The 23,216-nt window shown below is 48.7% G+C and overlaps 4 protein-coding genes; all 4 read left to right on the top strand.

The window, feature by feature from the left end:
- Positions 1 to 4,872: 4,872 nt before the first annotated feature.
- Positions 4,873 to 6,186, top strand: GSTUM_00008971001 (uncharacterized protein; the record flags this gene model as incomplete). The annotated part of the gene is made up of 5 exons (XM_002840409.1): positions 4,873 to 4,928; positions 5,011 to 5,045; positions 5,115 to 5,623; positions 5,676 to 5,796; positions 5,846 to 6,186. The coding sequence occupies 5 exons, from the start codon at positions 4,873 to 4,875 to the stop codon at positions 6,184 to 6,186; spliced, it is 1,062 nt and encodes a 353-aa protein (XP_002840455.1).
- A 3,561-nt stretch (positions 6,187 to 9,747) lies between these two features.
- GSTUM_00008970001 (uncharacterized protein) lies at positions 9,748 to 12,289 on the top strand (the record flags this gene model as incomplete). The annotated part of the gene is made up of 3 exons (XM_002840408.1): positions 9,748 to 10,412; positions 10,474 to 10,728; positions 10,780 to 12,289. 3 exons carry the CDS (start codon positions 9,748 to 9,750, stop codon positions 12,287 to 12,289), a joined length of 2,430 nt encoding a protein of 809 aa, XP_002840454.1.
- Positions 12,290 to 13,962: 1,673 nt separating this feature from the next.
- Positions 13,963 to 15,142, top strand: GSTUM_00008969001 (uncharacterized protein; the record flags this gene model as incomplete). XM_002840407.2 has 2 exons in its annotated part: positions 13,963 to 14,598; positions 14,680 to 15,142. The coding sequence occupies exons 1-2, from the start codon at positions 14,051 to 14,053 to the stop codon at positions 15,140 to 15,142; spliced, it is 1,011 nt and encodes a 336-aa protein (XP_002840453.1). The 5' UTR covers positions 13,963 to 14,050.
- A 4,732-nt stretch (positions 15,143 to 19,874) lies between these two features.
- On the top strand, positions 19,875 to 22,684 carry GSTUM_00008967001 (uncharacterized protein). XM_002840406.2 has 3 exons: positions 19,875 to 21,165; positions 21,223 to 21,269; positions 21,358 to 22,684. The coding sequence occupies exons 1-3, from the start codon at positions 20,517 to 20,519 to the stop codon at positions 22,333 to 22,335; spliced, it is 1,674 nt and encodes a 557-aa protein (XP_002840452.1). The 5' UTR covers positions 19,875 to 20,516; the 3' UTR covers positions 22,336 to 22,684.
- Positions 22,685 to 23,216: the final 532 nt, after the last annotated feature.

Here is a 23,216-nt window from a genome sequence, read left to right as displayed (position 1 = left end):
GGGTGGTGAGTGTGGGTGAGGGGTTTTTGATATGCCGGAAATTAGAGTATGTTAAGCAAACTTCCGCAATTCTCGAGTGAGCTTTTCCTAAAATGGGGGGGGGGGCGGACAGAGATACTCGCGGGGGTGAAATGGGTCAATCGGACTATTGAAGCCCCTCATCCACTGCGATAAGTCATTGGCAGCAGCATAAAAGGGCTTGTAGCAAGAGAAAATCTTTGGCACTGAACTCAAAGGACCCTATCTCAGTTGCGGGCGCGTAGCGGAGCTTAGGGGGCCGCAGCGACCTCTCTGAACAGGGGAGCCACATGAGATCAGCCATCCCGAGTCTCGATCCACTCACCCTGCACTTTTATTTGTTCTAGCACTGCACTATAAGCATTGCTCAAGCTCATGCTATCACTCATTGAGGATTGGTTTTTGTCTCCCCCGGTAGCCAGTCGTTTCATCAGGATTGACTCGGTATTCAAAGTTACTAGCAGAAACCCAGCCCCTCAGTGGATAGCTTAACATGGAATTCCAATAGTGTTGCTCCCACATACGTTTTAGAAATAGTCTTAGAAATCTTTGTTAAAATATCTGCTTCCAGACCAGCGATTCCAAAAGCTTGACGTGATGCCCGTCTCTACATTAGTCTACCGCACCGATGCACAGAAATGTTCGCCTTCTGGACGCGGCGGTCTGGAACAGTGCTACAGTTTCGGAAAGTCGCGCCCTCGGTCTACCGGCAACCTCTAGACTATTCCTTCCAGAGCCTTGTCCAAACTACAAATGACCTGCCGTAGTAGGGCACCCTGTTGAAGGTTCTAGATGGATGTTGATTGATCAGGGTTGATTATGGAAGTTGTGGGAGTCTGACGGAGAGTTCAGAGGTTCAGTAGATCAGTGTGGAGGTTCAGATTGACAGAGTGGATTCTCTATACTTGTCTTTCTTTTGTTATTACGGGAGTGTACGGAGGAAAGGGCAGCACGCATGGAGAGTTAGTGACAGGTGTGGTGATCCATGGAGGGATTAGGATTCATTGTTTATGTTTTACTCATACTGCTGTCTTTAACGTTAGTTTAGAGAGTAGAGGCGAACGAAGCTATTATCCTTACCTCTCACTCTTGTCCACGCACTACTAACTGTCCCCCACATAGTCACTTAGCCTTCCCCACCGCTGCGCGATAGGTCCTCCACCGTCATCCCTATTAAGACACCAAACATAATCGCCGGCGATTGCTCCTGCCAGCCCGCGGAATCAAATTAGAAGGATGCAACCACAATATCTTGCTTCCAAGCCTAGTCGCTTGAGGTGTCTATAACCAGAGAACTAACATCGCGGTTTGTAAGCACCCCCACTTCCCCGAGGATCGACTCTCTTACCTGAGATAGATCTTGCTGACCCCCGGATCACTGTAACCGAACAAAGTCGCACTATCGATAATTACCGAATCCATCACCCACACCACCATCAAGCCAATTTTTAAATTTATCAACTTGGACGAGCCTATTCCTCGCATTGTCGACCAGGCGCGTTCGGATGTCCTGATGCTGTAAGCGCGGCTCAAGCGAGGATAACCAGGCTAGTATTTCAGACCGATCATCAACAATAGTAAAGGGTCCAGTACTGGTTAGAAAGAAGCCTTAACACATACCTTTTGCTTGTGGGGAGAGTGTGTGTCAGAAAAGATGCGCGCTGTACCGTACTAGCACTGGTGCTCACCAGCTATGAGATATCTGCAGGCACTTTCCAGGGAGCTCATACGAGCCCCTGGGGTAGACTAGGTCCTATTTTCCGACCGTTGTTGTCCCAATCAAGCAGGGTATATACTGTACCCGGGCGAGCCATTTTTTTACTTCTATCATACCCGAATTACCTCCACTGTTTAGGTCGAAGGGAAACCCATCGAAAACAGACTCCAATTAAGGAATCCAAGTGCGAAAAGAGTTATTTCATTCACTTTTGCGGCAAATGGCTTTAGATGGATACCTACGGTCTTTTTTCCCCACGAATTACTCGTGCCAAGGTTGGGGAAAAGGCCGATTACAGGTACCAGCAGCCTAAGTGGTCGATAGTGGAAGAAGGGTTCTAGGAATAAGAGATCATCGAAATAGTGACTAAACTGCCGTTCAAAAATTAAGATATACCCTGGCCCAGTTTTCCCCAATGTATTTTATAGAACGCGCCCCGTGTGCACCAGTCCTCACAATAGGGCTAGGGGAAATACCGGTGTTGATGATGCTGATTGGGTATAGATATCATATCAGAGGCATGTCTATATAAACGACCACTTAGGTTGCGCGGGCTACGATGTTACGTTCCAAAAGGTGTTTTTACACCCCCTCTGCCTCGGCCGCCGTAGCCGGCCAGCCAGAGTGTCCGGCAGCCTGTTTTTATGATTTCAGAATGGCCGATACTATAAGAGGGAGCATGGTCATGCCGGTATAGGTTCTCACTAAGGGAGATGGAGCAAAGAGTTGGTAAGTTCTCCAGTAAGTTAGTTTTAGGTTTAGTATGCACAAGTCGGGAGTAGAATTTACCAAGCATGGTGTTCCATGGTCATCCATAGCTTTCCCATTTTATATGTTCCTAAATCTGCAGGTTTAAGCTGTTGGTGTACCGGTAGTCTTCTGGTGACATAGGACGTGGAAAGGGTTCGTCGATGCGTAGTTCGCAGCGAATTTAGGAACCTCCGTCACCAGATGGATTGCAATGGAGAGTGCGATATTAGTTGGACGTTGAGGAACTCTGGACCCATGAGCTAAGTGCCGTTGCACGTGTATCGGCCTTTGCTACCGGTACGCACCTGGCAGGAAAAGAGGCCCACGTGTGAGAGTACTGGTACCGTACAGTGCCCGGGGCGGGGATTCGCAGAATGCGTGGCAAAAAATGGGCCATCGTTGTGAGCCTCATACAAAGTACAGACCCCTGTTTTTTGGGCACGGTTCCTGGCCTACTATCGTACCACAAGAAATTGTGGGGCGAAACGTTGCGCTTTTGCTAGCATAAAAAACTTGGATGGTATTTTGTAGGGAGGGTCCGAGTTTCGCTGGTATTGTAGGAGTATAGGTTTTCTCGATCTTTCAACCAGAACTTGCCAGCCCCTAAAGAATCAATATCTGGATCATTTAAAAATAGAAACCCCAATAGAGATTACTGGGATACGGTAGGTACCCAATTACCGGTAGAATATGGAAAGGCAGAGGGCGTGTCTCCAGGCCAAAGGCTTTGTGAAGATCATTATATACCTTAAACATGGACATCCTGAAAGCCTGATGCCAGTAGAGTATCATACCGGCATCCTCGCTTCCCCGTTTTTTCCTTTCCCTCGTTGATGAGTATCGTAGGGGTTTACGGTGATGGTGCTCTAAAAAGAAGAGGGGGGAGAATCGATTCTTGTATCGCTGGAGAAAGTGATATTAGGACAATATTACGTACCATGTTCCCAGCAGAGTTTGGTAAGGGTATGGATCCCGACCCCTTTTTGTCCCATCTTGCCATACAAAGCTCATGATGTTTTGGGAACGGGAATAGAAACGTACCACAGAGATTCCACATGTCTCCCTTCGGGACATTTTCTGTTCTCGGCTCTGCTTTTTTGGGGGGATTTGCCCGTTTCGTGTGGGAGAACGACGGCACAATATCTCACTCGGAGAGTGGAAGAAAAAAATGCGCCCGGGCTCCCATACACAACCTCGACTCTCCTTGGCCTATCAAAGGCCCGCATCGTAGGCACGTGATCGTTGATTGGGGAGTGGTCGTTAAGGGAGAACGCGATCAGGGGGGAAACCTTTATCGAAAACCCTGGTGCGTCTGGACCTCGGTTTTTCCCCCTTGGTAGGGTCCAGGACCTACTATCGTACGGCACCGGTACCGTACAAGTACAGGTACCGGCGGTTGCTGCAAGGAGCGGATTGAGATAGGGGAGGGAGCCTATGCTGCACTGTGTCTGCCCACAACCCTCTTTCCCCCCTTTTTTTTCTAGTGGAGGCTGAGCCTGAGTGATTGAGGGAAGGATTGAGGGACGGGAGTGGGAGGGTGCTCCCTTGTCGGTGATATAAGAACTACGGTACGGTACGAGGCTATGTGTTTTGAGGCATCCGCATGACATCACCTCGTGATTGGTTCTCACTTCACCTTTCCCTTCCCTTCTTATTTTATATAACTTATAACCTGTTCTGGAACCTCACGATAGAGGAGACGATCAGCCAGCGCCGGTAGTTGGTGATGGGTATTTGCTAAATTATTTAGCGTGTTTAGGCTAATACATTTTCGCAAGGGTAGACCACCAAGAGAGCTTCCATCAACTTTCTCTCACCTCAGCAAACTCAACCTCCACCATGCCCGTCTCAGAAAAAGAAAACTTGGTCCGTGAAAGCAGGCTCAGTTTTCTCAAAACTATAGCACTTCAGCTGCCAAACCTCCTCTTCAAGTCGACAGCCCACTTTCTCTCCTTAACGCCGCAATCTCAGCATTGGGATCTGCGGACGACGCTTACTGTCGAGTTTTTACGAAGCTTCCTCGCCAAAACGGCCATTAGTTTGGAAACCGTCGAAAGCATTCAAAGCTCGACTACGAGGCAACAAAAGGTTAAACCGCACACTTGGAAAGTGGATGTACAGATTCCGGTTGGTGGTGCGGATGGAGAGCTGGCTGAGAGAATTGTGGGGACAGCTGTTAGGGAGCTCGGGGATGTGGGTATTGGGCGGCACGTACCCAAAGTGGGGGCAAAGAGTTTAACAGGGGAATGGGTTGGTAACAGGAATCCTATTCCCGGGGAGGAGCCAGATGAGGCGGCCGAACGACGGAGAGAGAGCTTGAGCGAAGTGGAAAAGTATGATGGCTTGATGAAGGAAGTGGAGGGTGGGGAGGATAGTGGGGTTGTGTTATGGTTACATGGAGGTGTGTTTTTTTTTTTACAATTAGGATGAGCGGGATGATATAGTGCTCACTGACTTCTAGGGGCGTATTTGTAAATTCCCCATCATCCCCTCCTCTATTCTTTAGCCTACTAATATCGATATAGCCTCTGTGATCCTGCCACCCACCGAGGCATTGCACGTAAGGTAGCAAAAACTACTAAAGGTTTGTTTCGCTGAATAACCAAGATGACCACTCGCTAATTTCTAGGTCGTGTGTTCCTTCCCCGATACCGCCTAGCACCGCAAAGTCCCTTTCCAGCGGCCCTAATAGACGCCCTGATAAGCTACCTGTATCTCCTATATCCTCCGCCTGGTGCCCTGCACTCCCCAGTACCCCCCTCTAAAATCATTATTGCTGGTGACTCCGCCGGAGGTGGATTGGCTTTCGCATTATTACAACTCCTACTGCACTTAAACCGTACAACGGGGCTCAGCTCTGGGGGCGAGGGTGAGAGCTCCTCGCTGACATCTTCACGGAAAAACTACAGCATTTCTTGGCAATCATCCCAAAGACCTATACCTCTACCAGGAGGAATAGTGGGAGTAAGTTCCTGGGTGGATATTAGTCGGTGCCTCGGCGAGATCCGGTTGCCAAATGGAAATAGAGGAAGTGAGGAGGAATGCAGAGACTGGGACTATCTGCCTACGCCTACTGACTATACGGGGAGGAAATACCCCCCGTCACCAGCTTGGCCGGAAAACCCAGGGAGGAGACATGTGTGTTCCCTTATCACCATTTCTCGGGGGCGCAGGGCACTAATCTGGACAGTTTTATGCCCCAGATGAGCTTATTACTCATCCACTTGTTTCTCCAATTATTGCTGAATCGTGGCATGGATCCCCGCCAATCTGGGTGTGTATTGGGGATGAGTGTTTGCGGGACTCGAATTGTGAGCTCCTTCCCCCTTTTATCAGTGTCCCCGATACTAACGAATGTAGTTTTCTTTACCCACCGACTTTTGGAGTCTAGCGTGTGCGTTCGCTTCTTGAAGTTTACCGCCATGCCACACTGCTTTCCCGTGGTAATCCCACACCTTGACGTCTCGAGAATGTGCATTGCAAATATGGGCGAGTTTATGGGATCTATTTTCACTAGTGGAAGTGCTAAAGCTGGCCAAACAAGATTTAATTCGAAAGGGGACTCCGAGAGAGTAGTTCCTGATGAACTGGGTTTGGGTGGGCTTAAACTAGAGGACGTTGCTGCGTTAATGAAGAACGCGGTAAAGCTTTGGGAGGAACAAGCGCAGAGGCAGAAAGAAAAAGAGACGCCGAGATTGTAGACATGTATTGGCTTGTAGGTAGCAGTAGAGCAGAGATACGGATAAGTATTTCGGGTGGACAAATGTGTTTTGGCGATAGTTTTTTCATCTCGTACCAATGTTTAATGAAATTTGATTGTATGATTTGGGACATCATAGTCGGTCACTCGGGTTGTGAAGTTGATTCCGTGATTATGGAGTGGAGCTGGTGGGGTGACGTTTGAACCGGCTGCCCATGGAGGGTTGAGCACGCGAAGTTTCCTTGTCACAAGCATTGCTGTGGTTTTTCCCTTTCTTGTGGCGAGTCAGCTTCCCCTCCTGATATTGGATAATCGTTCTCTCTTCTCCCCTTTCTGTCAACATTTATTTTGTGTAGGTCTCGACAACAAGGTCCCCTACTTTACGCCAGCACTTGCCGTGGGCCGGTTGAAAGTATGACTGATCCCCGTCTTGCTTGGTTTCCTTAAACCCTAATACAATTTATACTTCTATAATATCCCAACTTGTAGTTCTCATACTATATTATTATCCTCATGAAAACTGCATCATGGACCCATAAGCTAAGTGCTAAATTTACCAGATATTTGGATGAAATATAAAATAGTTGGTTTGAATCAGTGTTTAATTAGAGTGGCTAGATTTCCAAATGGTACTAAGGTACATGAATATCTAAAATGTTAATGTTAGGAATACTTTGCCCTTATTGTTCAAAAAGGAAAAACAAGTGTAAAGACTCATGGCAAGCACTGCTTTATGCAGGGTTCATTGGTACTTCTCTTTTGCATGTGTAATAGTCTAAGAATACACATTCGATATCAATAATAATATTATGTGGATTAGAGGTTTGAGACAATCTTTGCCGAACACCCAGCATCAATCTCAACAGCCTGGCACGGTGTTCTTGGGTAGATATCTCTAGGAACAACCACCGGGAACTTGGGTCCCCTCCTTTCCAAAAACGATCTCATACCCTCCCCCTATCCCAACTAAAGTCAGGTGACGAGCTTTAAAGACCGAATTATGAACTTACACTCCTTCGAATAACTGATTTGCGATATCCGAGACTATGATAGATTAGGTTGACAATACTATAACTTTTATGAATGCAACCGCAGGTGCACAATTCTGGTTTATAGTAGTCTAGTACTAGTGGGGGTGTTAGGTACTAGTAATACCTAGGTTCTCTCTATAACTAAGACAGGAACTCCTCCGAATCTGAAATCTATATACCACCTCCTTACCTTTAAATCTCTCAACTTTTACATGATACCACTTCCTCCAAGACTACAATTCCCTCCACAGTCTGGAAATGTTTACCTAAAGAACTACTCGTGTTACACATAATTTCCCCTGCTATTTCACGAGCATTGATTCGAGTGTAGTAAGTTTAATTATCTGTATTTGTAGATAGGTGCAGTTAGTGGTATATACACTAAGGTGGCGAGTTAGTAAAGCACCATGACTGATGCGATCATCACTCGCCCTTTTCACATCAAAACAATGTAACAGCACCATGTTGACATCAATTGATTGTATATCTGTTTCCGGCATCATGTTTTAATATGGACTTCCAATACCCCAATCTTAGCTGAATTAGATTTGTCTTACATTGTTGTTCGGGCAGTGAAGGTGAAATTTTTCAATAGATGCTCAAACAATTTTTAAGTCTTGGTACAATTTTTAAATGCCTTAAGCCCAACTTGCTTGTAGAATGGTGATTTCCTCATAGAAAATTGACTAAACAGCATCATTTCGAGTGGGGGTGTCCGAGTGGCTTGTGGCTTCATATAACCCTTGCCTCTATAGATTTGCGTGGGATCAGCCGAATAATGGTTTTCAGAATTTTGCTAACACAACCGGGTGCTTGAGTCCCCACACCTGCACGCCGAGCGCTAGACCACCCTTTCCGGAGGGATATCCGGGAACGCCTACAAGCACTGGTATCCCTCATGAAGCACGGTGCCTACATTTGGGTCTAGATTTAGTGTGGGCGCTTAGATGTAGTAGTGCTCGTACACAGACAATCTACTCATACAATCCGGATTTTGACCTCCATGCGACCGGTAAGGTTGGCGGGGCACCAGAGAGGCCACAAAGTAGGGTCTTCAAATATACGGACAGCATATTTTCATAATAATATTATACTCCTGATTGACTACACCAACTAGGACTTCTGTACTGGGTTTTGGTGGAATTTTTGAAATTTTCACTTTACACCCCCGGAAAATTTAAGATATTATTTGGAAGGCTATAATGAGAACTGTTTACTCAAAATTGACTTGAATTTGTAATCAGATCTTTTGCAATAAACAGTATCCTTCCCCACTTACAACTCCTAGTAGTGGTTTTTATACAATTGTGGATTTTGTGGAAACAATGTTCTAGTATCAAATACTATACACATCTCATAATATTATATGATTAAAAAATAGTATTATACAGTATTATACAAAATTGTATAAATATGAGATCAGTCCTGACCACAAAGAGGGTCAGGTGACTCTTGGACGGCTCGGGATTCCGGTGGTGAGCGCTTATCCTTTTCTCTGGGGGGGAATAGTTGACCTGTGGGGTGGTTAATAGCGGCACAATAGCCATTTCTTCAAGTTGAGCCCCTTTCAAAGATTCATATCTTTTTCCCAAGTCACATCCAGAGGACGGAGGCTTCGTATATCAATTCTTTGGTTTGGGGGATTTTTACTGATTTTTACCGCTTTTCTGTATCAGCGTTTGTCGGATCTGGTTTTGGATACAATCCTCCTCGGGCATGGGTTTTCGGGGCACGTGGCCCAAAGAAATTCTGGGTGGATTGAACCTGAGCAACTACCCATGTCGCCATTTTGAAGTTGGGGTTTTCTTTGGCGTTACCGCCAAAAAGGGAGTGACTTCAATCCGGCGACAGGGGCACAGTACCGTATGACATTCTACGGGGGCCCTCGGAAGTCTCTTCTTGCTAGATAACAGAGACTTATATGGTGGGCCGTGTGTTGTACAGTACTACGAGATAATACTGGGGACCGTCATGGATGGGGAAACTGTCACTTTTGGTTTACCTTCAGGCTCAGGGTAAGTTTCCCTCTTCTCGACTACGGCGTTTACTGCAGTCTGCTGCAGCCGCATACTCGAGGGAGGTAAACCAAAAGCGACGATTGCCCCTTAAGGCTCTGCTCGAGTCTTCTCGTTGATCTACGGGGCTTATCCGCGGAGCTAGTGCAATAGTCGCTTCGGCCAATCACATCCCGACGTCCCGCAGCGTGAATTTAAGGGAGGATCGGTATTTTCCTCAAGTGTCCCAACCGATGTCTGGGGCATTGGATGTGGTTGGTGACTCTAACCCTATCGTACAGTAGTGAAGGCACATGGCAGAATCACTGGAGATTGACTGGGCTCAACTGGTCAGTTTTATGCATGCTCTTTTTGCTCTCCTCCGGCTTAAGCTCGTCCTGCCGGACCTGCGGGGTGATACCCATGATGGTGGTTAGAGGGGGGAATGATGTGGGCAGGAAGGGGAGGGGAGGATCTTGTGCTTAAAACCACTGGACATCCATGGATTGAAGTTCTCCAGCAGTGCACATTCCAATTATGGACTCACACCCTCTCATCCTTCGGGAACCTCCAAATGGTAATGGGCGGATGTTCACGCCTCTAGATATTCAGATGTTTACCCTAGGAGCGTTCCTATTTGCTATTTCACTCGTGGTATACTTCCTCCTCCACGCCGGAAAACCCTATGCAGTATTCTTTTATAATTGCTTCCTGAAGCCCTTCTCCGGAAGCTCGGCAGAGGGGAACGGCGGTCAGCAGGATGCCCTAGAGAGTTTTTACAAAGGACAGGCGGACATCTATGACGCGACCCGGGGGAAGTTACTGAGAGGGAGGGAGGAGATGTTGGCCCTCGCTGCAGCACAGTTGAAGTACAGGGTTAAGAAGGAGGGAAGGAAGGCGGTTTGGGTGGATATTGGGGGTGGCACTGGGTTTGTTTCTTATTTCCTTAGTGGAAAGAGTATAGGGCTAATTGGGGTTAGGTATAATATTGAGACGTTGAACAAATATCTCTCAATTCAGGGGTTCTTTTCAAAGGTTTACTTGGTAGACCTTAGCCCGAGCTTGTGTGATGTTGCAAGGGAGAGGTTCGGCAAACTCGGGTGGAGGAATGTGGAAGTTGTGTGTATGGATGCCCGAGTATTCAGATTGGAGGAGAAGGCCGATTGGATCAGTATGAGTTATTCACTGTCTATGATTCCTGAGTATATTCTATCCCCCCTCCTCGCATCCCGCTATCGGCGTCTGGGGTGTTGATCTGTGAAGTTTCTACTCGGTCATCGATTCTCTCTTGAGCCTGTTATCGTCCGAGGGCATAATCAGCGTTGCAGACTTCTACGTACAGTCCTTAACCAACTTTGCGGGAAGGACTTATACTGGTGGAGTGCTCAGTCGCCATGTAAACTGGTTTTCACGGCAGTTCTGGAGAGTATGGTTTGAGTTTGATCGAGTTAATCTTGACGAGGGCAGACGGGACTACTTGGAGTACAAATTCGGGACTATACTAAGCGTGAACGAGCGGTGAGTGACACTCTTAGTATCATACCCGATATTTTGCTCAGTACATTACAGCAACCGCATACTAGGCGGGATCCCCTACTATATCTGGATTGGCTGCCAGAAACTACACACAAGGACCGACGTCCTAGCGCTCGTTGACTCAGCCACTACTAAACCCCCATGCCTACCTCCAATTCACCACATGTCGGGAGCCCAGGCGAATGCCCAGCTTTCAGATACCATGCTCAAACTCCGCTCCAAAGGGTTCGAAGCGGCCGTCCTAAACCTTGCGACAAACCTTCCCCTCCCGAGCGCCTTCTACCAAAATCGTCACTGGAGAATCTACTATGACGAACTCTTACAGAAGCACACACAATTCAACAATTCCTACATCTACGCTTTCACATGGGAAGATCCACGAGTGGATCAAAGTATACTAAAGATCGGTCCGGATGACGTTGTGCTGGCTATCACCTCTGCAGGGGATAACATCCTGCACTACCTCATCGAAGGAAGCCCCAAGAGGGTCCACGCCGTGGATCTAAACCCAACACAAAACCACCTCCTCGAGCTCAAACTAGCCGCATTCTCGGCGTTACCCTATGAAGACATATGGAATATTTTCGGCCTAGGCCGACACGAGAACTTCGGAGGGTTGCTGGTGAATAAATTGAGCCCTCACCTATCCTCCCGCGCCTTCCAATACTGGTTCGACCACCGGCAAGTATTCGGCTCGCGGCTCAGCGGAGGGCTATATGAAACGGGGCAATCTCGACTCGCGATTATCGCCGCAAAATGGCTTTTCCGTGTCTTCGGCGTGTCAAAACACGTTGAACGTATGTGTGCCGCCAGAACACTAAACGAGCAACGCGAAATCTGGCGATCCAAAGTCCGCCCCGTGATACTCTCCTGGTGGGTTAATTGGGCTATAATCGACCGCGACCGGTTCCTCTGGAGGGCTCTCGGCGTGCCCGCCAATCAGCGGAATATGGTAATTCATGACTGCCCACAACTCGCTCGAGGGCGAGACAAAGATAGTGGGAGGGCAATGTGGGAATATGTGGTTAATACCCTAGACCCCGTGGCCGAGAATAGCCTCCTGAGTGAGGATAACTACTTCTACTATCTTTGCCTCCGAGGTCAATACACGGAGAAGTCCCGCCCGGTGTACTTGTGTCCGAGGTCCCATGCAAAGCTGTCCCGTCCCGGGGCACTGGACAACGTTCGCATCCACACCGACGAGATTAACCACGTCCTCTCGAGGATTCAACCGAGCACGCTATCCATCGCGGTCATAATGGACTCAATGGACTGGCTCGAAACGGATGGCGTGGAAGCCAGGAAGCAAATCAAGTCGCTGAACACGGCAATGATGGTTGGTGGGAGAGTACTCATCCGCAGCGCTGGTCGGAATCCCTGGTATATGCGTGTGCTTGAAGAGGAGGGGTTCAAGACAGCGAGGGTGGGTGATAGAAGTCCTGGGGCCTGCATTGATCGGGTTAATATGTATGCTTCGACTTGGGTGTGCACGAAGGTTGAGGAGAGGGGTAGGATGAGGGGAAGTTCTGGGATTGAGGTTTAGGATTAGATTTGAAGTTGGACACCTAGGATGGCACCTCTCATACAAAGTGACCAACTTCAACTCAGCCACACTACTGGATAGTTTATTTGTTTCGGTTCGATGGTAGCGAGCTCGAGGGGTCCGTAGGCTATTTTTGGCTTGGCTGACTGGGGTTTCTGGTTTGGAGCGCGGGGGTTGTGTGGAGAATTGCGAAACCGTTGGAGGCAACTGATGGGTGAGTGGAAGCTGATCACCAGGGTGCTTGTATTACTGTATAGATTAGTACCGTACTCGAGTAAGGCACGAATAGAACTTAGATAAAGCATATTTTAGAGCTGATGGTCATGAATAATGTTGTACCGGTAGTAATTATGGAGCTGGTCTACGTACTAGGGGTAGGGGGAAAGTATTGGGACGAGCAGGGGGGTTCTATGTCTGTGCAAATTACTCAAATTAGTATCTTCAATCCCACTTCAAGTAATTCACAGAGACATCAAGCCCCCCTGCTTGTCCCAATACTTCACCCCCACGGTTATTTTTAATTTGAACTTAAGCATTATTTTATAGTGTTTCCCTATTCCCCATCCGCTATTGTGCACTTCGGAGCTGTAGGCACCGATGTGTGGAGAGGAAGGAACTTGCTTCTTGTATTTCCTAGCTACGCCGCCACTGCTACCTAAGGCGAAATACATGTGTGTGCCAAGCCACCGCTTGTCACGTCTTCCCAACTCGTAACCCTAATGACTATGAGGTTAGCCCCAGTACTACATACACTCCCGTGTTAACAGGAGCCACCCGCCATTCTAGAACTGTATGCATATGATAGAACTCGCTGGATTAGTAGGACTGGATTGAGTTGTAATGGGCATGTACTGTACTGTAGAGTACCAGCACTGTACAGCACTGTACTACCAGTATTACAAATAAGTACCGCAAGTACCCGAATAGAAAGCAAAGTGCGCCAGGACGTTGAATCTCCTCTCCTAGAAAGGCACCCTGCATATTCCTTTTGCATTGCCTCAACGGAGACCGAGTTTGCAGCCTCTCCCGCTCGCGCAGCCGAGAAGGGAAATTCCAACGTCCTCGCACATTTTTTCTTCTATTTGGGTACTTACAGTATCGGTACCTGTTTGGTATTTTTTTTTATCTTTCCCTTTACAGTGTGCTGTGCTTTTCCGATGCAGGTCCCCGGCATATAGAGCCCGAACGCAAGGGGTCAAAAATTCGCACAGCAAAATTGTCTGTGCAATTCTCAGTGCCCGTACTAAATTCAGAATCAAACGTTCGGCTTCTTCGTGCCGGGGGCCTGTGGTGCGCCGGTACTGCGCCTGGTTGAGTAAACAGGTGAAGGGAAAAAGGGGAGGAAAGGAAAAAGAAAAGTTGTGCTTATTGGGATAGATTCAGCGTTTGTAGGTAGTATCTTTTAACTTTGCTACGCTAGAGGGTGGAGGGCATGCGCGATCTCGTGCGGCTGAGACTTTTTGTGCAGAAGTGGTATGGCGTTGTGAGATGGGATAGTCTAGGTTCTTTGTGGTGCGCTTTTTGCGGTTGGGGGTGGGTGTGAGGTGCTGGCCCGGTGGCAGTGGTGGGGTTTCGCTACCCAGGTTGGGTTCGGTGGAGATCTGAAATTGCTACGATACTTGTATAAGTAACTGGGATAGCCCCAGCCAGGAAAGCCATACCGGTACTATAGCCATTGATTGATTATTACCCTCCCCCTCTCCTGAGTCAACCCATTCGTTGGCCCGATCAATTGCTCCGGGAAAGTAAGATTAAGTAAAGATGAAGAATTACTTACCCTCACTCCTCCTCCTCCTCGTCTCCGCTGTGGGAGTCCGAGCGCAGGACAAGATTGCCGATGCCGTAGCAGGGGACGGGAAACTATCCACGCTGCGCTCAATACTGACCAGCAACCCGGCGCTCGTCCAACTCCTTGACGACAGGTCCTACGGCCAGCGAACCTTCCTCGCCCCTTCAGACACTGCCTTCGCCAAGTACTTCGCCAACACAAACAACACCAGCGCCGGGAGCAATCCCTCGCAAACGCAGATGGAGGCGATGCTATCGTACCACATCATGAATGGCTCGTTTCCGGCATCGAACCTGACGTCGCCCGGGGGAGTTGCTGCAGCTACGTTTTTGCAGGACTCGCAGTATACGAACCTTGGGAGTGGGGCTGCTGGGAATATGGTTTTTGCTTCGCGGTACGGGAACTCGGGGGAGGCGGGCGCGGCTGGGAAATTGGAGGTTTTCGGGGGAGTAGGGGACAGCGCACCCATCGTGAGGACGGATATTAAGTTTGGGAATGGATTTGTGCATGTTGTTGATGAGTGAGTCTGTTTTTATATACCTACTTTCTACTTCTTCCGGTCTCTGTGGAGGAATGCCCGAGCTAACTCCGAACAAAATAGTCTACTATCGCTCCCACAGACATGCACGAGCTCAATGGGAAGACTATCCTTAACCTCGCTCCTGCAGGCGCTGGACCGGGCATCACTGGCTCAAAAACTTGATACCACCCCGGGCGTGACATGCTTCGCGCCGACCCAGGAGGCATTCACCGCGTTAGGAAATCCGGAGGGGAAACTTTCGCAGGGGGAACTCTCGGATGCACTTATGTTACATACGCTCGGGAAGGCAGCATACTCGCCAGACCTGAAGCCGGGGACTTGGTATCCGACTTTAGCGAATGGGCAGAATATCAAGGTACTCCGTGAGGGGGGTTCGCTATATGTTACAGGTGATGGGGGTGGGAAAGCGAAGGTAGTGAGGGGGAATGTGATTGTTAAGAATGGAGTTATGCACGTTATTGATCAGGTTTGTCTTCTTTTTTTTTTCTGCAGTGGGTTTTTCGTTGAAGACGGTGGAGGCTAATTGTGTGATTAGCTACTTACACCGGGGTCTACCAATGGAACAACCACGAGTGATTCTTCCCCAAGCTCTGGTGGAAGTAGAGGCACCGCAACGGGTGGTTCAGCCGCTACCAGCTCGTCTCCTTCAAAATCTAGCGGGAGTATTAATGGTGGGAATCGCATTGCCCCGTTAACGACTCTGCTCTTTACTATAATTTCTGTAATATCCACTTAGTTTAATTTATGTTTGGTTGTGCGGAATAGGTGACGGAGGTGGGGGAGTTGTGTTGGTGGATGGGTAAGAGCCTTTTAATAAGATTAGCGAAATTTCTAATAGAAAATGAAGTTCCGACCGGGTGAAGAAAAAAGCTGTGCCCACACCGTGAGCTAGGATGAGGAGTTGATGAGTAGGGTGAGCAGGAGTCAGTGATCGACGACTCGGAGTTCTGTGTGCCTTGGGAGATGGCGAAGGGGTTGTTGATGCTAGAGGTTGGTAGAGACATAAATTAGGGGATTTATGGCAACCGTATGATATTCCCTAAAAGACATCTACGGTGATATATAACGCAAGGCTAAAAAAGGATTCGCTCCGAGCAGTTTTCTCACGGGAATGCAAATCCCCCAGCCTGCGGATATCGCAATAAAAACGTCGGCTCGATCATTGACCCCTCTGAGAAAGATCTCGGTGAATTCCGACCCCGTAGAACTGCCAAAGTGCATCATCGCAATTTAGGGTCAAAACTCATGTTCACACTTACGCCAAGCTACTCGCCGTCTTCCGCGCCGAGGATGATGGGTGTCATAGCTCTTTTGGAGTATAGCACCCGTGGTGGACCAATAAGAAGAGTGGAATACCGGTTACTCGAGCTATTCGAAAATACTGTGCCAGTTGGCATAATATAACCAGAACCCCCTGTGTGAGAGTGTGTGATCATATTTCACACGCGTATGATAGCAGCTCTTTCGAAGGAATTAGACATGCTCCTTTCCGTCTGCGAGATCGTTCCTGACGTGTGTGAGTGGGGTCGAGAGACGTGTTGGAGATGCATGAAGGACTCGATGGCACAATGTAATTTCCCCCGATAGCAGTAAGAAAATGAGCAGCATTTAACACCTGATTGACTCGGGGTCGGAGAATATGGGTGCCAAGGTTTATGGCACTGTACCGGGTATCTATTGCTCTTCGCATTGTAGCGGTATATGCTTACCTTTCCGAAGCGTCCCCAAAATCATACCCGAGTACAGTACTCGAGTACGGGGCTGACCCTAAAAAAAGATGAGCAGTGCAAGGCTTCCTTACTGAAGACATCAACCTTCATGGCCATCCAACAACTGATGCGAAGAAGAAATCCAAACCAAATCTTCCCCCATACATGAAACGATTCCCTGGATCCCACTTCCCAACCCTCTAGAGCTCTACATCTAAACCGGTGGGGATCGCTGAGACGACTGTTCTTGGTATCATACATGTTCTGACAACTTCGGGAAATGGCAAGGCTTTGTGCTTCTCTCTCTCTTTTTTTTTTTTAAAAAAAAAAAGAACCTCAACTTCACAACTGTGCATTGCAAAGCAGCCGGCAATTTCTTCCATCATTTATTATCTGTGACTACTTGGGGAGACACTTGAAAGGACTGCCAATTTTTCCCCCCAAATCTTTTATAACTTCAGAATGTATTGAATGGAAAGCATGGGGTAGCAGGTTTTGGTTGTTACGTGCGCCCATTGCACCCCCAACCATTTCTCGCGCCGACCCCGTACAATACCTGTGTTCGGGTGTCTGTGGGAATCGGAAACAGGAAAAACAGGGGCCGGAGGGATCGAGGTACTGTGCACAAGATTGTCTGGGAAGCTCAGCTAGGTAACTAGATATTTTGGACGAGGCGCGTTGCGCCTGGGGGGGCCTGTTGCTAAATATCATGACGATGCTGAGTAGGAAGCCACCATGCAACAGACTAACTTGAAGGGGCGAAAATGTGAATTGCAAGGGAGAAAGGAGAACAAGACCTTTTCCAGCGTAGCGAGATCCCGCCATTGGCTTCACTGGGCTCTACCCCCGTGTATGGATACCTCTTTTCTTTTTCGGTATACTACTTGTGGCGGTGCGTGTTCTTGGACTGTGGATCCCGATGGGTGTTTCTATATTTTGTTTTCTGCTCACTAATCCCGCTGGCAGGGGTAACTTATTCATCTTTCCGATTTTTATAGACACACCAAAGAACAGAATCAACCAACGTCAATTTTTTTTTCCCCCTTCGCGTTCCATAACAATCCAGCAACTCAAGAGAGCAAGCAAGCCATGAAAAAAACCTACCCTTTGTTAAGAAAGTGCTGGAGGGTCACTGGGAAGTGATAATCCTGAAAATCTGGGGTTTTTTCCTCCTTTTCCCCGGGAGGGGAGGCGGGGGAGGGGGGGGAAGGTTTGTACAACTGGGCCAAATCATTTAGGGTCCCCTTGGGTACGCATGATTTGGTGGGTATGTATATAGTACCAGTATTCGTCGTCGACTCCCTTCAATACAGATAGGTACAGCACCGTAAGTAGTAACATACCGCACTCGAGTAGCGCCCCCGCACAACGAGTTCGAAGTGTGCCTTCCAAAGGAGACACCAGAGCAGAATTGGGCTTTGACGTTCAGGCACATCCTTCCAAGTCCAGTGGGGCAAAGGACCCGGCACCGTTGCAATGAAGGGGGGGGTAGGATCAAAAATCAATCGAAGGGCTGGAACGCGCTTTTTCGAACCGGGGGGCTACAAGGTAGAACCCTTCGAACAAAGCAATAAACAATGACATTTGAAGCAAGTTGAAGGTGAAGAAACAAATAAAATTATGACAAAAGAAGCTGAAGGTTCCCAAATATCCCACAAATATCCTTTAGTAGATTCTTGGACAATTTACTCCTCTTTCCCTGCTTCTGAGCAACGAATATTTCCTGCTTACTAACATACTATAGAACCCCCCCCTTCTATCCCAATTTTCAGGATCCCCGATTCAATCCTCCCCCCTTCTAACCCCCCGGGTTCGATCACCGAAGGCCTTCTTTGCAACATTGCCGTTATATATCGCATTGCCTGGCTGGGTGGAAGGCGGGTCGTGTCCTGTTGCACGGATGAGTTAGGCGGCCGATTGCCCGGAGGTTTACGGCTGGGTCAGCGGAGTGAAGCTGTTGAAAGCAGCGTGGTTTGTGGGCTGCGCCTTCCGCGCTCGAGTGCTCGTGCCAGGCGCTCTGCCGTGGCTGCTCGGGTGCGGTGGTCTTCTTGGCCCTGGCGCGATGTATCATACTGATTCTGTACTGTATGAGTACTACTGTACTCGAGTAGTAGAATGGTGCCAAGAGCGATGGGAAGTGTGGAACCCCTTGGGCCAGGTAATTGCTTGCGTGCAAATCTTGCATCCATAGTGGTCCCGTTGACTGCCTTCTGCAAATTAAAAAAATCGGAGCGGAGGGTTACGCCCAACAACTTCGGACACTATCACTGGTAAAGTGTGGATGTGAATCCAGTGAACTGGGGGTCTAGGTAAATTGTGGCAAGCTGTACTAGCACGGTACGAGTACTGTACTCGAGCAGACTGCACCCTATGCTGCTGGAGCACCGATACGGTGGTAAACACTTTGCGGCAGTCGGGAACCGGGAGACTTATCGTCCCTGCAGATCTCGTGAATTAAGCGCGGCGGGAGGGAGAGAGCGCCCTGGCAATCTCGCTACCTTACCATACTACGTACGTAGTGGTTATTAATAACTTTACCTCGTCCTACGAGTAAATATGGCAAGTTACTAATTGTCCGATCGCTTCTCCCCCTCCGTTTGAAGGGGGGAGCGCTGGTATAGCGGTACTCGAGTACAGTAGAGAGCCTCGACTTGCCTCAGGGCTCACCCCAGCCCCGGACGTTGTTGACTGGCCAGGAGATCCTTTTCCCCCTGGAGCAAGGAATCTAGACCGGTATGTGTCCTTCACGGTATGTACTCGTATGCATCTCACAGCCTGCAGAGTATCATACAGTGCCCAACGATCACTCACTGTACGAGTACTCGACTGTCATACCGGTACTCGAATACCGGTCGTACTCGAGCACGGCACAGTACGAGAACATGATTCATAGAGGTTTGCACGACAAAAGGGGAGAAAAGGAGAGAGGGCAAGGCACGAGGTTTATCACTAACGACATGGCCTCTAAATGAGTGACTCGCGCTATCATACATACCTGGTTCACGGTGGACTGGGGCAGACTTTGGAACGGAGGTCATGAGCCCTGGGATAATAGACTACCGGTATGATAACTGTACTCGTACAATGCCAACTGTGCTTGTGGGCTAAACTACGTTATCTCAGCGAAATCCGTACCGGTGCTTATGAAGGCGGTTATCGGTTCCATATATAACCTTGCACACACCTCGAGAGTCAACGGTTAAACCTAGCAACAGCCTGGGCTCTGTGGGCTCTGTTTCCACAGAATCAGTTGATGGCGGTTCGAACGTGTGATGGAGTCAGAAGTAAATTTAAAGGGTTCCCTGTTGGTTCCGATGGAGGAAGGTGAATGAATTTTTTTGGGTTCCACACTCGCAACTCGGACAGCATCACGGAATCCGTCTCGCTGATCAGTCGGACATTGCGTGGCTCAACCTGGGGCTCCACTCATTCCCCGGTAAAGCCACTGACTGGCCTTCTTGGCACACGTCCTGCACCGCCCCCTTTTTCCTTTTTTTCCTTTTTTTCCCTTCCCCTCTTCCCCTCTCTCACTCCTCACTTTCCGCCATTTTCCCTCCCCGCCTTTCCAGCTGGAAGTCTTGAAATCCTGTTTCACTGAAGAAAAAATTCGCTCGCCTTGCGCTGGGGCAAGGAAGATGGAGGGGGAGGGAGAAATGGAGAGCGTGACAAAGAAGCGGTGCGTTAAGATAGGTTACCTCACGTTTTGGGGCTTTGGGATCTCTCTCGCCTGTGGTGGTGAGTTACTCGCTGATGGTCTCGGGGTCTCCCGTTGCGTTGCTGCTGAGCTTATTTAGTTCTTGGATCCCATAGAAAATGGTAACGCTAGGGATGAATATAGAATTGATAGCACAACGCAATCTGGCAATCACACACCTGAAAAAATGGCCACTCGGACCCTTGTTCGCTTGTTGTCTCGTTTGTGATTGAATCCGTTTAGGTCTGGTGTGTCGGGTGCGTGCGTATGCTCTCCAGAAGCCAAGCTGCTGTGGTACGTACTCGAGTACCGTATTGATTGATACCCTATATCTTGGAAGAAGCCCCCCCCGCCCCTTCGACTTTTTTGAAACGGCTTCCTTCGCTCTTCCTTCTCCTCCTCCCTTAGTCTTCCCTCTCTCTACCCATTAAATTTTTATCACTCCTCATCTCACCTTTATCGCCTGACCTACTACTATCCTCTTTCACTCGATAATGAGTAGCTTAACAAGCATCTTCTCCTTCAAGGGAGTTCAAATCATCAAACCATCTCATCCAAACCAGGTCACCGGGACTCTCACCCTTTCGCGCGAGCGTCAGTTTGCACAGCCTGCCGTTGGAATTCCTGAGGATGAGTTTTTGCGCATCAAATTCGTCTCCTCTTCCGGAACAACGGAGCTCGATACCCGCCTTTACGGTGAACAGAGAGCCGAGAGACTCGACCCTTCTACCTTTACCATCGAGCTTCGAGCCCCGGAGGAGGGTGCACTGCTCGTCATTTTCCCACCGCCGGATCAGATTGTTCCTCGAGAGTACCTAGAGTTCGGTGCTGAAGGCGTTGACCTCCAGGTGACCTGGGCCCAGGTAGCTGACAGCTTCGCCGCTACCATAAACCAGTGGATCGCGTTTAGCGATGGGGAAACCCCCCTCCCCGCCTATCAACCCAGCTCTTACGCGAACGGGAAGGGTACAGGGTATGGAGGTAGTAGCGCTAGCGCGGCTCCTGCCCCGTATGACCCAAGCATTTATCGGGACGAGAAATCGCAGGGCAGATTGGTCTTGATTGACGAGGAGAATGGGCACGAAGTTGGTGAGGTTGGCGGTTATCAGGTTCATGCCATAGGAGTACAACCCGGAAGTAAAGGTTTGTTCCGCACCACCGCTACAAAGTGAAGGAATGTGCATAGCTGATCCCCCGCAGAACCCGTTGAGGTCTCACTTCCAGAAGACGGTTCAGGCCGGGTCACCGTAAGTTATTCCCCTTTGCTACTTGCACGAAACTCTGCATCACCAGAGATGGGATTCGCGGGAAAAAATAATTCTAATTCCAACTTAGATCCGCCCTGCAGATTACTTGAAGGACGCTCTCGACCCTGCTTATAAGAACTCGTCAATCGTCGGAACTGCCGCAACTGCATCCCGGCTGATCGTCACTACAAGTTCGTATATCGCAAACGCTATCCAATCGGGGGCAGATTCTTTCACCAAAAAGACAAAGCCTAACGCAACGCCCCTAACGTTCAACCCTAGCACCCACAACCGTGTGCGTCAACTTCATACATTTTCCTCGAGCGCTGCCAAGTTGTCCGCGCAGGCCGTTGGTCAGGTGTCCAAGCATGCGCAGAATTTCGGCGCTCGAATTTCCGGTCGCTCTGAGAAGGGGAGGCCAGCAAATCCAGGGCTATTGAACAAGTCATTGGTGGCTTTTTCGACAATCGCTGACGGTATTGACTATGCGTCAAAATCTCTGTTGGCCTCGGGCTCTATTGCAGCCACAACTATGGTTGGGCATAAATATGGCCAAGAAGCCAGAGAAGTTGCGTACGGGCTTACTGGCTCGGTAAAGAACGTTGGTCTGGTATACGTGGATGCGTCTGGCGTATCCCGAAGAGCCATCGTGAAAGGTGTTGCAAAGGGTATGGTGGTTGGGAAGGTTCGCGGTGGAGGAGATATTGTTGTTCCGGGCCACACTGAGACTATCGATGGCATCCCAAAGGGCTGGGGCGACGGTCCCCTCGGCGGGCCTCACGCCGGGCCTCCATCGCGGAACCCATCTATTCACACGCCCGGGAACCGTTCGCCCCCAGTGCCGCCGCCATATCTCAGCGCTAGTAGCACCACCCCCAGCCAAAGAGGCGACAATCTCTACTTTCCCCCACCACCAGGAAGCGGTGGCATATCTCCCCAAGTCACGGGCTCTAGTTATCGATCGCCTAGTCCCTGGGATGGCTCAGCGATGCGCTCCGCAAGTCCAAGACCCTTTGACGAGAAGGCCATCTCCAACAACAACATGCAAGGCGGGTACAGATACTAGATATCGGGTGCGTGCGCAGCTGGGACTGAAGTACAATAGTGGCCCAAGTGCCTTTTTCTTCCTTTTCTTCTCTGTCTTTCTATTTAGCTTTCCCTAGTGTTTCCATTTTCTACCTCTTACCTTTTGGTATGTTGGTTATCATAAACTACTTTCGGACTATTTTAGTTTGGGGGGCTTGAATCGTAAATGAGCTGGTGGCTGATATAGATTTTTTTTTCTTTTTTTTTCTTCTAACGACTACCGTAATAATGATTTCCTTGGTTTTGGGATCATTAGGATTCGAGAAGCTAGTGAGGGGTGTACCGTAGCGTGTTTCACCTAGTAAACAATTACCCTTACTAAAGAGCAACTCATTTGAGTGCACCTATAACCCTGGTGCTCCAGGTCAGAAATCTATATGTTGATACAAGTTCCACGATCAAGTTTTTGGATACTTTTAAACCTTTAAAGCGAGTTACCACTGTCAAAAATGACTTCATGTTTTCTGACCATGAATCTACAATCCCGGCTAGACAACCCCCAAATCTCCAGAACAAGCTTTAAAAGGACTTCCATTTTATAGCAATCATGTATCAGTGCCGGTAATGCCTAGACCAAGTACCCGAAATTACAGTTTTCTTGAACAAAAAACTGCCTTATACTGTACTGTACTAGTACTTGTACTACAGTATAACCCATTTCCCCTCCAGATTATACCCGAATAAGGGTTTCACCATTTCTGGAAACAGGTAGAAAATATTGTCGTAAATAGGTATCATAAGCAAAGGCGATAATAAAATACACATTGTATTATGCGCCTGGGAAAAAAAATCTTGAGGTGATCAACATGGCGATCATCATTTCTACAAAACTCCCCCCCTTTTTTTTAGGTCATTTGGTTC

Source organism: Tuber melanosporum, assembly GCF_000151645.1.
Source record: "Tuber melanosporum whole genome shotgun sequence assembly, scaffold_50, strain Mel28".
NCBI classification, from domain to species: Eukaryota; Fungi; Ascomycota; class Pezizomycetes; order Pezizales; family Tuberaceae; genus Tuber; species Tuber melanosporum.
The sequence above is the reverse complement of the archived record's forward strand: the minus strand, read 5'-3'. Positions and strand labels throughout refer to the sequence as shown.